A 12,789-nucleotide genomic window follows, 5' to 3' on the forward strand; every position below is an offset into this window, starting at 1 on the left:
ATATCAGTGTAACTACGTGCACATGCTCATCATCTACACGTATGTAATTGATTAGAGCTGCAATTCCCTGTGATAGAACGGTCACCAGAGGGCAGTGTGTTTTCCATGTTTAACGTTGTTACCAGGCCTCGTAGAGTAAGTAAGATGCGTGAACAGACCCAGATGTGGAGATATCACTTAGGATAAGGAGATGGCGCGTACGCATATGAGAAACGTTATCAGCATGTGACAGAGTTGGAGAGGGCTCTCAATATGCGTCTTCGTCTGGCAGGATGATCGAACTGTCCAATAGCCAAATTTCTGAGACTTTCGGATCTGACAGAGGTCTGATGTGACGCAAGATCAGGCAGGTTACAGTCGACCACGTCTATGTACCGCGAGAGGGGATCACAGTTTGGTCGCCTTCAGGAATAAAGCGTTATAATTGACACGCCTTTAAGACTTATTGTTTGTAACTTCATCACTGCAGGTACTGTTGTATATACTCTTAAACCATTTTTATAAATATTATAAACTTACACACGTCCATGTTAATAACAATAATATGAGTGTCTGCAAAACGACCACTTCGCCATACGAACATGGATAATGTGGTCCCTTGGTGAAAAATGCAAATAGTATTTAATAATTGCTTCTAGACTTAAGCCAAACCATAATTCAGTGTAGTAGATAATTTCAATAAAGTTATAGGCTACATATGCCAATAAAACGTTACTAATGAAATGAAAATATTATCACAAACAAATATTAAAATAACATTTTTGAAATTAAATTATCAGTTCTTAGGGAAACGCAGGAATAGTTGCATGAGTTTACTTCCTACATTTAATTATACATAATTCACAAGTGAAATCGTCACAGTTATCGTTAACTCCAGCACGCTCTTCATAAGACCATTCACGCCAAGATCTGTCCTTCATCGCTTGTTGACCATTCAGCCTTACAATACATGCATTCATCGTCACCTCCTTCATTTTCATCCTAGCTGTATGTGTCCTCCAGAACACAAACTTTCCTCCTTTTACTGTCAGTCTCCCTTTGCTTATCCGAAGCAGCAAGTTTCCTCTGCGCTCTGTTTGTCGTACTCTGCGCATTCTCTTGCATTCCGTTTTCCTTTTGTTTCGCTGCTTTCAAATTCTTCTCTTCAGTCAGCTGTTGCGTAATTGGGTTACATGTTCAAATGGTTGAAATTGCTCTGAGGACCATGGGACTTTACATCTGAAGTCATCAGTCCCCTAGAACTTAGAACTACTTAAACCTAACTATACACACTTCGATGCCCGAGGCAGGATTCGAACCTGCGACCGTAGCGGTCACACGATTCCAGACTGAAGCGCCTAGAACCGCTCGGCCACAACGATCGGTCAAGGTTACTTGTTAGAATGGCAGCTGAGTCCCTTTTCCTCTTCTGCGAACGAACTCGAACTGCTGATATCTTCGGGAGTAACCACAAAGCGGAGAACTAGGTTGCTGTGGCACTGAAGTTGGAATATGAGGTGCATTGTTAGAGAATGTACATGGAACTCGTTCAGTTTGCGAGATCTCTCTCTTCTGTTCAGTCCCAATTATTTTTCATTCACACGAGAATCGTTTTGACAATGTTCAATTAAAGTTGCCTATGAATGAACTCTACGATTGTTTTCATAATGGTAACGATGCAAGTAGAGCAACTGCTGTTTTTTTCATGTTTTATACGTATTTGCTTCTTTTAGTACTAATACCTAACTAATGCCTTTTCTTGCTGAAGAGAGGCTAGTTACTGTTTCTTTCCTGCATTATTAGTGCTCTTCGGTCTTCACCAAATCGAACACCACCTCGTAAATTCTTTGTTTAAACGACTCTCCTTTCAACGAGTCTATCTGAAATTCCCTTAGTACTTAAAAATAATGGAAACTAGAAAATGCCTTAGCATATCAGGAACAATAAACCTCCACCTTACCAGTTAACGCCATGAGCTTCCCTGTATATGCCGGCTCAAAGCTTAGTAAAGAAAACCTAGGAACTGTAGCAAATGTTTGCTAACTTCAACACAGAGGTTAGCACAGTCGGTGATGCTTTAAAATATCTTCGACTTGTACATGAGGAAGGTTGCTCTAACCAAGGGAAGCTCGCGTGGCTTTTGCGGAAACAGAGCTGGGAGAGAGAGAGCCCGTATCAGAACTTGTGCAGAGACTACCATCTCTAGTTTCCAGTTAACGAGGTGGATGCCATACCGTCGTCAAATTCAAGTCGTTGGCTCACTCGTTGAGTATTGTGTCCTCTGTTCGTTGACAACACAGTTTGTTTGCTCCAATTTCGGCGTGCCTACTGATCTAAAGAAACAAATGTCATAAACTTACTTTTGGATATTATTCATGGTTTATTATCAAGTATAGAGACATAAATGGGAGTGAAACATACCACAGATTACGCAGTGAGAATACACATAATATCCATACTGAAGAAATTCAATTACTTGCAAAACCGTACATATTACCATCATAGTCCGTGGCAGCTAATCAAAGACGGGTTTAACGTCGTTCTTGTGGTCTGCAGAGAATCGTTTGATACAATTCTTCAGCCTAGCCTCTCCTGCGCTACTCTCTTCATCTCCGAGTAACTGCTGTAGCCTACATTCGTCTATTCCTGCTCAGTACAGTCATGTCAAGATCTCCCACGACAATGTTTACACTTTAAACTAACCTCCGTTACCAGAGTATGTATTCGTTGATGCCTCAGAACGTGTCCTATCAGTCGTTCACTTCTTTTAGTCAAGTTGTGCCATAAGACTGTTTGACTCGTTACTTCTTTCTGAGACTATCTGATCTTTAGCATTCTTCTATAGCTGTTCCTGAGCCACTCAGTGCCATACAAGGCTGCAATCCAAATGAATAATTTTAGAAACGACTTCCTTACATTTGAATTTATATTCGATTATTACATATTTACGTTTTCAAAAAAAAATTCTAGCTATTGTTTGTCTTCTTTTATTTTCTATTCACATCTAATGTGGTCAGTTATTTTGCTGTGAAAATACCAAAATTTTCTGTTACTTTCAGTATCTCACTTCTTAATCTAATTCCCTTGGTGTAACCAGAGTCCATTCAACTACACTCCATTACAATCGTTTTACTTTTATTTATATTCATCATATATTTTCGAGACACTATCCAGTCATTGAACGCCTTTCCCGTCTTTGACAGAACCGTAATGTAATCGACTACCCTTGAACTTACAAATTCTTGTACTTTCCGCTTACAGCTGTCAACATTTTTATTTGCTGTGAGGAAAATGTCGAGTATTCCTCATACTGAAACGAAACTCACAACAGCAATTATGCACGCATGTATATAGCAATGCTGCACTTCCCATCTCACCTTCTTCCCTTTCCTGTTTCCTTCTATAAAGTTCTATACAAGCTTCTTTCCTCTACACACGTGCAATCTAGCAGAGAGGGAGAGAGAGAGGGAGAGAGAGAGAGAGAGAGAGAGAGAGAGAAGATGAAGAAGAAGAAGAAGAAGAATAAAGAAAGAAAGGACGCATCGCTAAGGAATTATGCAAATACGGGAAGGAAATCGGAACATGCGATGTACATGTACTGACAAACAAATGATTACAATTTCAAAGAAATTGGCTGATTCATTCAGGAGAAAGAACTTTACGAACTGAACGAATCAATAAACCGTTGGTGCACCTCTGGCCCTCATACAACAGTTACACGCCTTCTCGTTTGTCATAAAGTTCTTCAACGTCCTCTGAGGGGTAGCGTGCCAAATTCTGTCCAATTGGAGCCTTAGATAGTGAAAATCTCAAGCTGGTTGGAGGGCCTTGCCCATAATGCTCCAAAGGTTCTCTCAATTGGGATAGGTTCGTCGATCTTGCTGGACAAAGTAAACAAGCAGTATAATCTCGTGACGTTTGTGGAAGTGCATTACCTTGTTGAAATGTAATCCCGAGATGGCTTGCTATGAAGGGCAACAAAACACAGCATGTAAAATCATCGACATGCTGTTGTGCTATAAGAGTGCTGCGAATGACAACCAAGGGGGTCCTGCTATGAAAAGAAATGGCACCCAGGCCATCATTCACAGGTGTCGGTGCGTACGGCGGGCGGCACTCGGGTTGCTACCCCACTGCCGTCCGGGACGTCTCACTGGTCATCGAGGCTAATTTCGAAGCGGGACGCACGACTGAAGACATTTCTGCTCCGGTCAGTGTGTTTTCAGGCTTAATGGTTGCTTGGATTGGTTGGTTTAGGGGGTGAAGGGACCAAAACTACGGAGCGATCAGCCCCTTATTCCATTCCAGGCCGAGGACATGTCTGGAGACGCCCTGGACAGTGGTGGTACTTCAGCACAGCTGTCGCCTGCCTAACCCCTTCAAAGCAAGGAGTGATGGTCTGGGGTGCCAGTTGTTTTCACAGAAGGACTCCTCTGGTTGTCACCCACGGCGCCCTTACAGCGCAGTGGTACGTCGCCGATATTCTGTGCAAGGTTTTGTTGCCCTTCATGGCAAGCCATTCTGCGCTTACACTGGAGCAAAATTACGCCCGCCCGCACACTAAAAGAATTTATAACGTTTGTCTTCATGCCTGTCAAACTGTACCTTGGTCAACAAGTTCATCGGGTCTCTCCCCAACTGAGAACGTTTGCAGCATTATGGGCATGAGCCTCCAACCATCTCGGGATTTTGACGATCTACCGCGTCAACTGGATTTCGAACATCAATGCCAAGTCGAAAACTGCTTCCATAAGGGCCAGAAGTGGAACAAAACTTCATTGACTTCCTGAGTTCGTGAAGCTCTTTGTGTTAGATAAAACGTGTGATTTTACAATCTTTTGTGTGTCTTTACGTGTACGTCCCATTTATCGATCTGCGACCCATTTGCGTAATTCCTTCGTGGTGCATCGGTTTTATTCCTTAGGGTGTATAATGCTCCACCTTTTACCACTCCCTTTCTTGCTCAGTAAGGACGCAGCATTTGAGCTCACTATGTCCAGATAGCTACATCTCATTTTTCCAAAGGTATATTTATAAGCGTCATCCACGTTTTCTGCAGATATCCGTACTTCTAAGGATTTACGCTTGTGCCCTAGACATTTCTGTTTAACCACAATCTCATTTTTATGCGTTTGTATTCCTTTTTACCCGCTTAATTTGGGGACTTCTTATTTTTTACGTTGATAAAAGGGCAAAACATGTACCCAGAAAATACCTATCCTATCTCTTGTGGATAGTCGTTACGTTGGGACCTAAAAAAAACTTTGTTCTTAACTTTTCTGCACATCTGGCTCCCAGCATCTTTCGAAATACCGAAACCAATGGCTATTAGTTGAATAATCTGCAGTTCAACCGAAGATAGTTCATTTGAGAACGGTTTCTTCATTAGTGTGACTAAGATGAGTGAATGCTTCCAGTTCTCTCCATGGATACTTGATTATTCAGTAACGATCGCTAAATACGAGCTAACACGATAGTCTGGAGCTGTTTCTCTGTGGAGCATGTGTGAGAATGAGTGAAAGGAATCGATATACTGCAGCTATGGCTACATTCTCTGACTGACAAGGGTGTTCTTTGTTCAGTCCGAATCGGTTGAAAAATAATATTAGTATATTGTACTATAGTATAGTCATTGACTAACCAATGAAGACTGATTACGATTGGCTGTCTTTTTCAATTCAAATTTGTTATATTCACAGTTAACATACTATTAACCTACCATTCTTGCCTTTAAACGCTTGCTCAACACGTTTACATTTTGCCTTATAAGCACTCATTGGACGAATCAAAATATCTATTAGTTTCATTACTGCAGAGAAAGCAAAACCTTTATATGTTTGCCTAAGTAAAAGCACAATGACTGCTTTTATTGAGATCTTCTCTCCGATGTCTGGTTTGATGCAGCTCTATGTTACTCTATCCTCTGCATGCCTCTTTGTCCCGAAATGACTAGTGCAACTTTTATCCTTCTGAATCTGGTTACTGTATTCACCTCTTTGTCTCCCTCTACGATATCCCCCCCCCCCCCCCCCCCACACACACACACTTCCCTCTAATACTAAACTGGTGATACCTACACGTCTAAGAAGGTGTCCTATTAGGTGATCGCTTCCTCAGGTCAGGCTGTGCCGCGAATTTCTTTTCTGCCCGGTTCTCTTGAGTATCTTCTCATGCGTTACGTTATCAACCCATCTAATCTTCAGCGTTCTCCAGTAACACCACATTTCCAAATCTTCTATTCACTTCTTAACTTAACTGTGTATCGTCCATATTTCACTTCTACACATAGCTACACACCATAATACTCCTTTCAGAAAGAAATTTCTAACACTTAAATCTATAATAAATGTTAACAAATTTCTCTTCTTTAGAAACACTTTTATTGCCTTATTAGCTTTTGTTGATGTTCATCTTATATCCTCCTTTCAAGACACTGTTCACTGCGTTCAACTGCTCTTCCAACTCCTTTGCTACTGCAATGTGTTACTTCCTGACAATTTTGTGCATGCCGTGGAATCTGTTGTGCCCGGAACCTGCTGTTATGGCCTTGTGTCTCTCTGTGCTTCCAGGTGAAACTGGCGATCGCAGAGCGGACGCGGACGCTGGAGATCGTGGGCTTCAGCGTGTCCCTGGCTGCCCTGCTCGTCTCGCTCGCCATATTCTACCGTTTCAGGTGGGTCTTAACTCAATATGAAGGTTCTGATTACTTTCGTTCTCATTTTTAGTAGTCTGTATCCCATTTTGTCTGCATAGTTTGCTGCATTTTTGTACTGTTTCCTTTCATCACTTAAATTCAATATCGTCTTGATATCCAAGGATTAACATTACCCCTAATGTTTTTAGCTATTTTATCCTCTACTCTTTTCACTATTTTGTCTCACAAAGTAACCATTAACCTTTTAGTGTACTCCTTTCTCCTGTTTCGGTCAGTCGTTGCCTCGTACTTCCTATGACTCTCCCAACAACTTCTGGGTCTTTCATCTTATCCAAGTTCCATCTCCTCACTTCGCCACATATTTACAATTTCTTCCGTTCAATCTACAGTTCATAACGAATAAATTGTGCTCAGAGTCAGAGTGTCTCAGGAGGAATTTTCAGCGTCCAAGAGTCTGACAAGGGACGATCATAAGAAGCAAAAAGCGTCCTACGGAAAAGTGCTCTTTTCCAAAAAGGTTTTTGACATAGAATACATTTAATGTACATTGTTATTTATTTTGTATGTTATTCAATACACTATAAGATTTACACGTGTAAATATCTACAACATTAGTAAAAGTTACAACATGCGTTTTACAATCCATCAACTGACAAATACAGTGTGACCATTATTGAACTACATGAAATAAAATCGTTATAACTTCTGAACGGTTTGCGTTAGAACGTTAAAACTGCAGGATTGGTTGCGGGACATTATGGGAATTAGTATGCGCAGACGCATTGGTATAGCGATGAAGCTCACTTTCATTTGGATGGGCTCGTCAATATGCAAAATTAGCTAATTTGGAGGACTGAGCACCCGCGTTTCGCAATCGAGACGTCTCTCCACCCTCAACGAGTGACTGTGTGGTGTGCAATGTCCAGTCACGGAATCGTCGGTGCGATATTCCTTGATGGCACGGTGACTACCGAACGGTTCGTGAATGTTTTGGAATATGATTTCATCTCTATTATTCAAAGTGATTCTGATTTCGACAAGGTGTGGTTCATACAAAACGGAGCTCGACCCCGTCAAAGCAAGAGAGTGTTCCATGTCCTGGAGGAGCACTTTGGAGGCCGCATTCTGGCTCTGGGGTACCCAGAGGCCACCGGCATCGGCCTCTCCGGATCTGAACACTTTTTTTCTGGGCGTACATTAAAGACAGTGACAGCCCTAAATCCATTGTAGAGCTGAAAAAAGCCATTCAGGAGATCATCGACACTTGAGCGGGTCACGCAGATTTTACTATTCATCTGCGCCACATCATCGTCAATGATGGCAGGCATATCGAACGTGTAACCTAAATCCGGATATCTCTAGTGACGTTTACATGTTGAATAAAGTGTGTGTACGCCCTAGTTTGTAACTAATTTACGTTTTTCTCATATAGTTCAACAGTTGTCAGCCTGTACGTATTTTTAACATATTCACCTCCAAGCGCTATCGTACACGTCTCATTACAGCTTTATTACAGCTCACAGTAAATATTCAAATATCAAACCGTCTACTTCAGAGCATTTGTGCGTTCTTGGGAGATGTTGTGTTGTTTGAGTTGTTCTGCGCGTTTCCTAATCAGGGCAGCAGCGTCCAATGAAGCGACCAAGGAGGCCACATCGTGTACTCACCTTTAGCCTTTACACCTAAAATTACATCCATCCCCACAAAAAAGTAAATAAATAAAAAATTAAGAAATGTAGAGGTGAAAGATCTAACGATGCAGGTGGCCAGTAAATTGTCCTACCACGTCCAATCCAGCAATTAGGGTGACTACGATTGAAATGTTGTCTTACCATTTTGGTAAAATGAGGGAAGTCTGCATCATGCCGGAAGTACATTGCAGTCGTGGTGAAAGGAACGCCGTCAAGCTCTTCAACAAACTAATTTTCCAATAAATGCATGTCATTTCATCCAGCCATACGCTCTTTTAAAATGGATGGACCTATCAACACGTTACCCATCATGCCGCACCAAAGGTTGATCGATAACCGAAGTCGAAAATTGGCTTTCGGTGTAGTGTGTGGATTTCCCTGCGACCGCCGATGACTATCATCTTTGTTCTTGATTCCATTCCGTGTATACGTTGCTTCATCGGTGAATAGGGGAATGGATGCAAATCACGATTGTCTTTGAACCAGTGGAAAAATTCAAGTTGTGTTGCATGTTGCGAATGTGAGCCTGACATGTTTTACGTGAAATGAGTAGAGTTCACCATACAAGTGCTCGTGAGAGTTTGATACGCACAGTAAGTCGCGGTGTGCTGAAAGGACTACGCTGCACAACTTTAAACATGTATTGCTGTTTCTGTACAGGTCGTACAACCAAGCATTCAGAAGAAAAGTGGGAACGGTTTCAAGCAATGTGATTAACACTATGGTAAACACCCGCAGTCAGGAATTCGGCGTTTCGGAGATCCCTGATGGTATTTTTCGACATCAGCAGGTGTACTACTGTCGTGTACTACCACGCAGCAAACATACAGCTCATCTGCATATTCTTTATTAGTGTAGATGTGTTGCACTTTAGGCAGCGCGAGTACAGACACAGTTAACCGATGGTTCTCTCTACTACCATACCATTCCATCCAACTACTGCACTCACAGCACACCGCGGACAAATGCGCTATCGACGGGCTAGACATACTGAGCAAAGAGATCGAAAGAAACGAGCTTGACTGGGACAGAATAAAACGTCAAAGAGGTCCAGTGGGGAAGATAGGTACGGGTGGCCCACTATCCCAAAAACAAATGTACGTCACAAGTGATCTATCTCGCAAAGCACTCCGAGTAAGGCATTTCGATTCAAATGAGCGTTGCTGTCATATCCCTGAATATTGATTATTCTTCCTGGGATATCTTGTATAAATAATCTGGATCTTCCAGTGTTTTCAGGCGTCTTTCTCGTATACAATCGAATTTCACGATTATGCAAAAGTCTACCTATTCCCGAGTCCATGTTATCTACTATTTTTCCTTTTCTTCCTTTTCCTACTATCTAATTGCTGCTCCCAATAGCAAGAAAAGTTTCCTCCCCCTTAACCATCTGAATACTTTTTTTTATCTCACCATAAATTCTTTCAAGTTCTTCATTTGCGGTACTGGTTAGCATATGAATCTGTACTCTTGTGGTCGGCGTGGGCTTCGTGTTTATCTTGGCTACGATAATGTGTTCACTACGCAGTTCGTAGTAGTTTGACTGCATTACCGTTTTCCTATTCTTTCAAATTTTCTTAATCAATAGTGATCAAACCTATTTGATTTATTTTGATAGCTCTGCACTCATCTGACCAGAAGTCCTGTTCTTTCTCCCACCGAACTTCATCAATTCCCACTATAACTAACTCCGACTTGTTCAATTCCCTTTTTAAATTTTCTAACCCACCCCTGAGTAGTCCCCGGTCGTCGGATAACACTACACCACTTCAAGTACCTAATTCCCGCTTTTTGTGTTTTGTGGCCCATTGAAGGCGTACAGCTTTATGTTCTGGTGCAAGAAATGGTGTTTTCGGGGAACCCGGTTCAAAATACTCATTCCATGCAGGTAACTTCGCAATAGTTTAAATGGCCTTAGATTCACTGACAGCGGCCACGCTTGTCGAGTTTTAAACCGATTGCCAATGACAAGGAATGACAGTGTTTAGTGATCTCTGAAACTCTCACTTTCAGCGACGTAGGAATGGCTGGTTGGGGGACGGCTGGTGTGGCGTGGGCGATCTGCATAGCGCTCATGAACGCTACCCTTCTTTTTTCTATGCTAGAGTTACCACACGCAAACGGATTCGTTTCAACTTGCGAAAGCATGGGGATTCAAAGGCATGGGGATTTTAAGTGGAGAACGAATTATCTTCTGACACTTTCTCTGGAGTCTGTCACTCCTAACGGAAACTTGACAAGGGCATAACAGATAAGCTGTCGTTGTTGAATCCTTCAATATTGGTCTTGTTCTGCTCTCTATTCATATCTGGCGTCTCCCTTAGCAGATGAGGGAGCATCATTGCTTTTGTGTGTGTGTGTGTGTGTGTGTGTGTGAGAGAGAGAGAGAGAGAGAGAGAGAGAGAGAGAGAGAGAGAGAGAACGTTCTGCTACTGCATATCTGAAACGCCTGCAGAAATTTCAAATAACTTTAGTATATATTTGAAGAATAAAATATATACCGTGTGGGGCAAGACACATCTAACACAGGTAGGAAAGGGATAAAAACAGCTTAGGTCGGAAGTTACATATAGAAATAACTGAAACGTTACCGTGTTGAATGTATCAGTTTCGGTGATGTAGACTAATTTGGCACATCTCGACAACTTTTATGTCTAACTATTCTCGAACTGAACGAACAGAAAATTGTAGATATATTCTGCTCGAGTAACCGAAGCAACGTTTTCGGCATACGACTGCGCGCAAAAGGGCACGTTATTTTGCTACTTTTTTGCTTAACTCTTTTATCAGCCAGGATACTGAAGCACCTATTTTCCTTAATCGAACTTTTTGTAACGGAAATTGGGAACTCTTGAAAAGAGAAGTAGTGTCATACAGGTGTTGTTAATGTTGAAGCTGAAAAGTTTCGCTAAACTATCCCAGAAATGTGCTAAAGATGAGAGGCGCAGCTGAAGGAATCGGTTATTGTGTGGAGCTCTAAATGCAGGCTCGGGCGTTGTACGAAGACTTTCGGAAGTTTAATTGCTTCCATAAATGCTGTAAAACTTGAGTCTGTACAAGGAGAAGTTTTGCTGACTCGCTTATTTTAAAATAGAATTTGGCAGTAATCGTAGCTGGCCTTATTTACGTCTTGTAAAGTAGGACCAAGAGGAAACACTTTTTATCTCAGCAGCGTGGGGCGTTCTTAATGCATACATGTGCAATATCTGGGCAACGTAACGACGTATTGACTACTAAATGTCAAGAGAGGCGGACCTACCAGTATAAGAGGAGGCAAACAAAAGTAACAACAGAACAGATTGATCAGGAGACCTCGGAGATCTCGAACGTAGACCTGTTATTGGATGTCACGTGAGCGTAAATTCCATGGAAGAAAGTTCAACCCTTCGAATCTAACCAGTTCGACTGGGAACTGTGAAGTGGAAACTCAGTGGAGGAAACCACAGCTAAACGATAATCAGGTAGAGCTCGTGTTCTGACGGAGGGGACCGTCGAGCATTGCGGAGGGTGACTGTAAAAGAATGGCACGAAATCAGCTGCAGGAATCGCTCGTGATTTCCAAAGACCTGCCACTGGTCCAGCTAACACAGCGAGTGTGCATGAGGTCGAGCGGCTTCTCAAAAGCCACACATTTCTGCAGTCAGTGCTAAGCCGCACTTGAAGTTGTGTAAAGAATAACGCTGCAGGACAATGGAGAACGTGTGATTTGGAACGACGAATCACGCTATACCCTGCGACAATGCGGTGGAAATGTTTGAGTTTGTCGAATATGAAGAGAACGTCACGTGCCATTAAGTGGTGTCGAGAGTGAAGTTCGGAAGACGTGGTGTTACTATGCGCGGATGTTCTTCTTGGTTGAGGTATGGTCTGCTCATTGCTGTTAAGAAAACTCTAAATGCTGAGGGATATGAACACATTTCACGGAATTGAGTATGAATATACAGTGAAGAGCCAAACAAACTGGTACACCAGCCTAATATCGTGTAGGGCCACCTCGAGCACTGAGAAGTGCCGCAAAACGATTTGGCATGCAGTCGACTAATGTCTGAAGCAGTGATAGAGGGAACTGACACTATGAATCCTGCAGGGCTGTCCATATATCCGTAAGAGTAGGAGAAGATGGAGATCTTTTCTGAACAGCACGTTGCAAGGCTTCCCAGATATGCTTCAATAATGTTCACGTCTGGGGAGTTTGGTAGCCAGCGAAAGTGTTTAAACTCAGAAGAGTGTTCCTAGAGCCACTCTGTAGCATTTCTGAACGTTTTGCGTGTCGCATTATCCTGCTTAAATCGTCCAAGTCCTTCGGAATGCAGAACGGACATGAATGAATCCAGGTGATCAGACAGGATGCCAACGTACAGTGTCACCTGTTAGAGTCTTATCTAGACGTTTCAGGGGCCGTATATCACTCCAACTGCACACGCCCCACACCATTAGAGAGCCCCCACCAGTCCCCGGGAGGTT

The 12,789-nt window shown here is 42.4% G+C and overlaps 1 protein-coding gene across 1 annotated transcript in view; it reads left to right on the forward strand.

Moving 5' to 3' along the window:
- The window catches only part of LOC124777479 (PDF receptor-like), a gene marked incomplete at its 3' end in the record, with an annotated part of 233,679 nt that overhangs the window by 124,951 nt on the left and 95,939 nt on the right, over nt 1–12,789 (forward strand). Inside the window, exon 4 of the mRNA XM_047252914.1 lies at nt 6,549–6,652. Coding sequence (XP_047108870.1) covers nt 6,549–6,652 — 104 coding nt within the window. The remainder of the gene's footprint in view (nt 1–6,548; nt 6,653–12,789) is intronic.

The sequence above is a fragment of the Schistocerca piceifrons genome, chromosome 2, assembly GCF_021461385.2.
Source record: "Schistocerca piceifrons isolate TAMUIC-IGC-003096 chromosome 2, iqSchPice1.1, whole genome shotgun sequence".
Taxonomy (NCBI): domain Eukaryota; kingdom Metazoa; phylum Arthropoda; class Insecta; order Orthoptera; family Acrididae; genus Schistocerca; species Schistocerca piceifrons.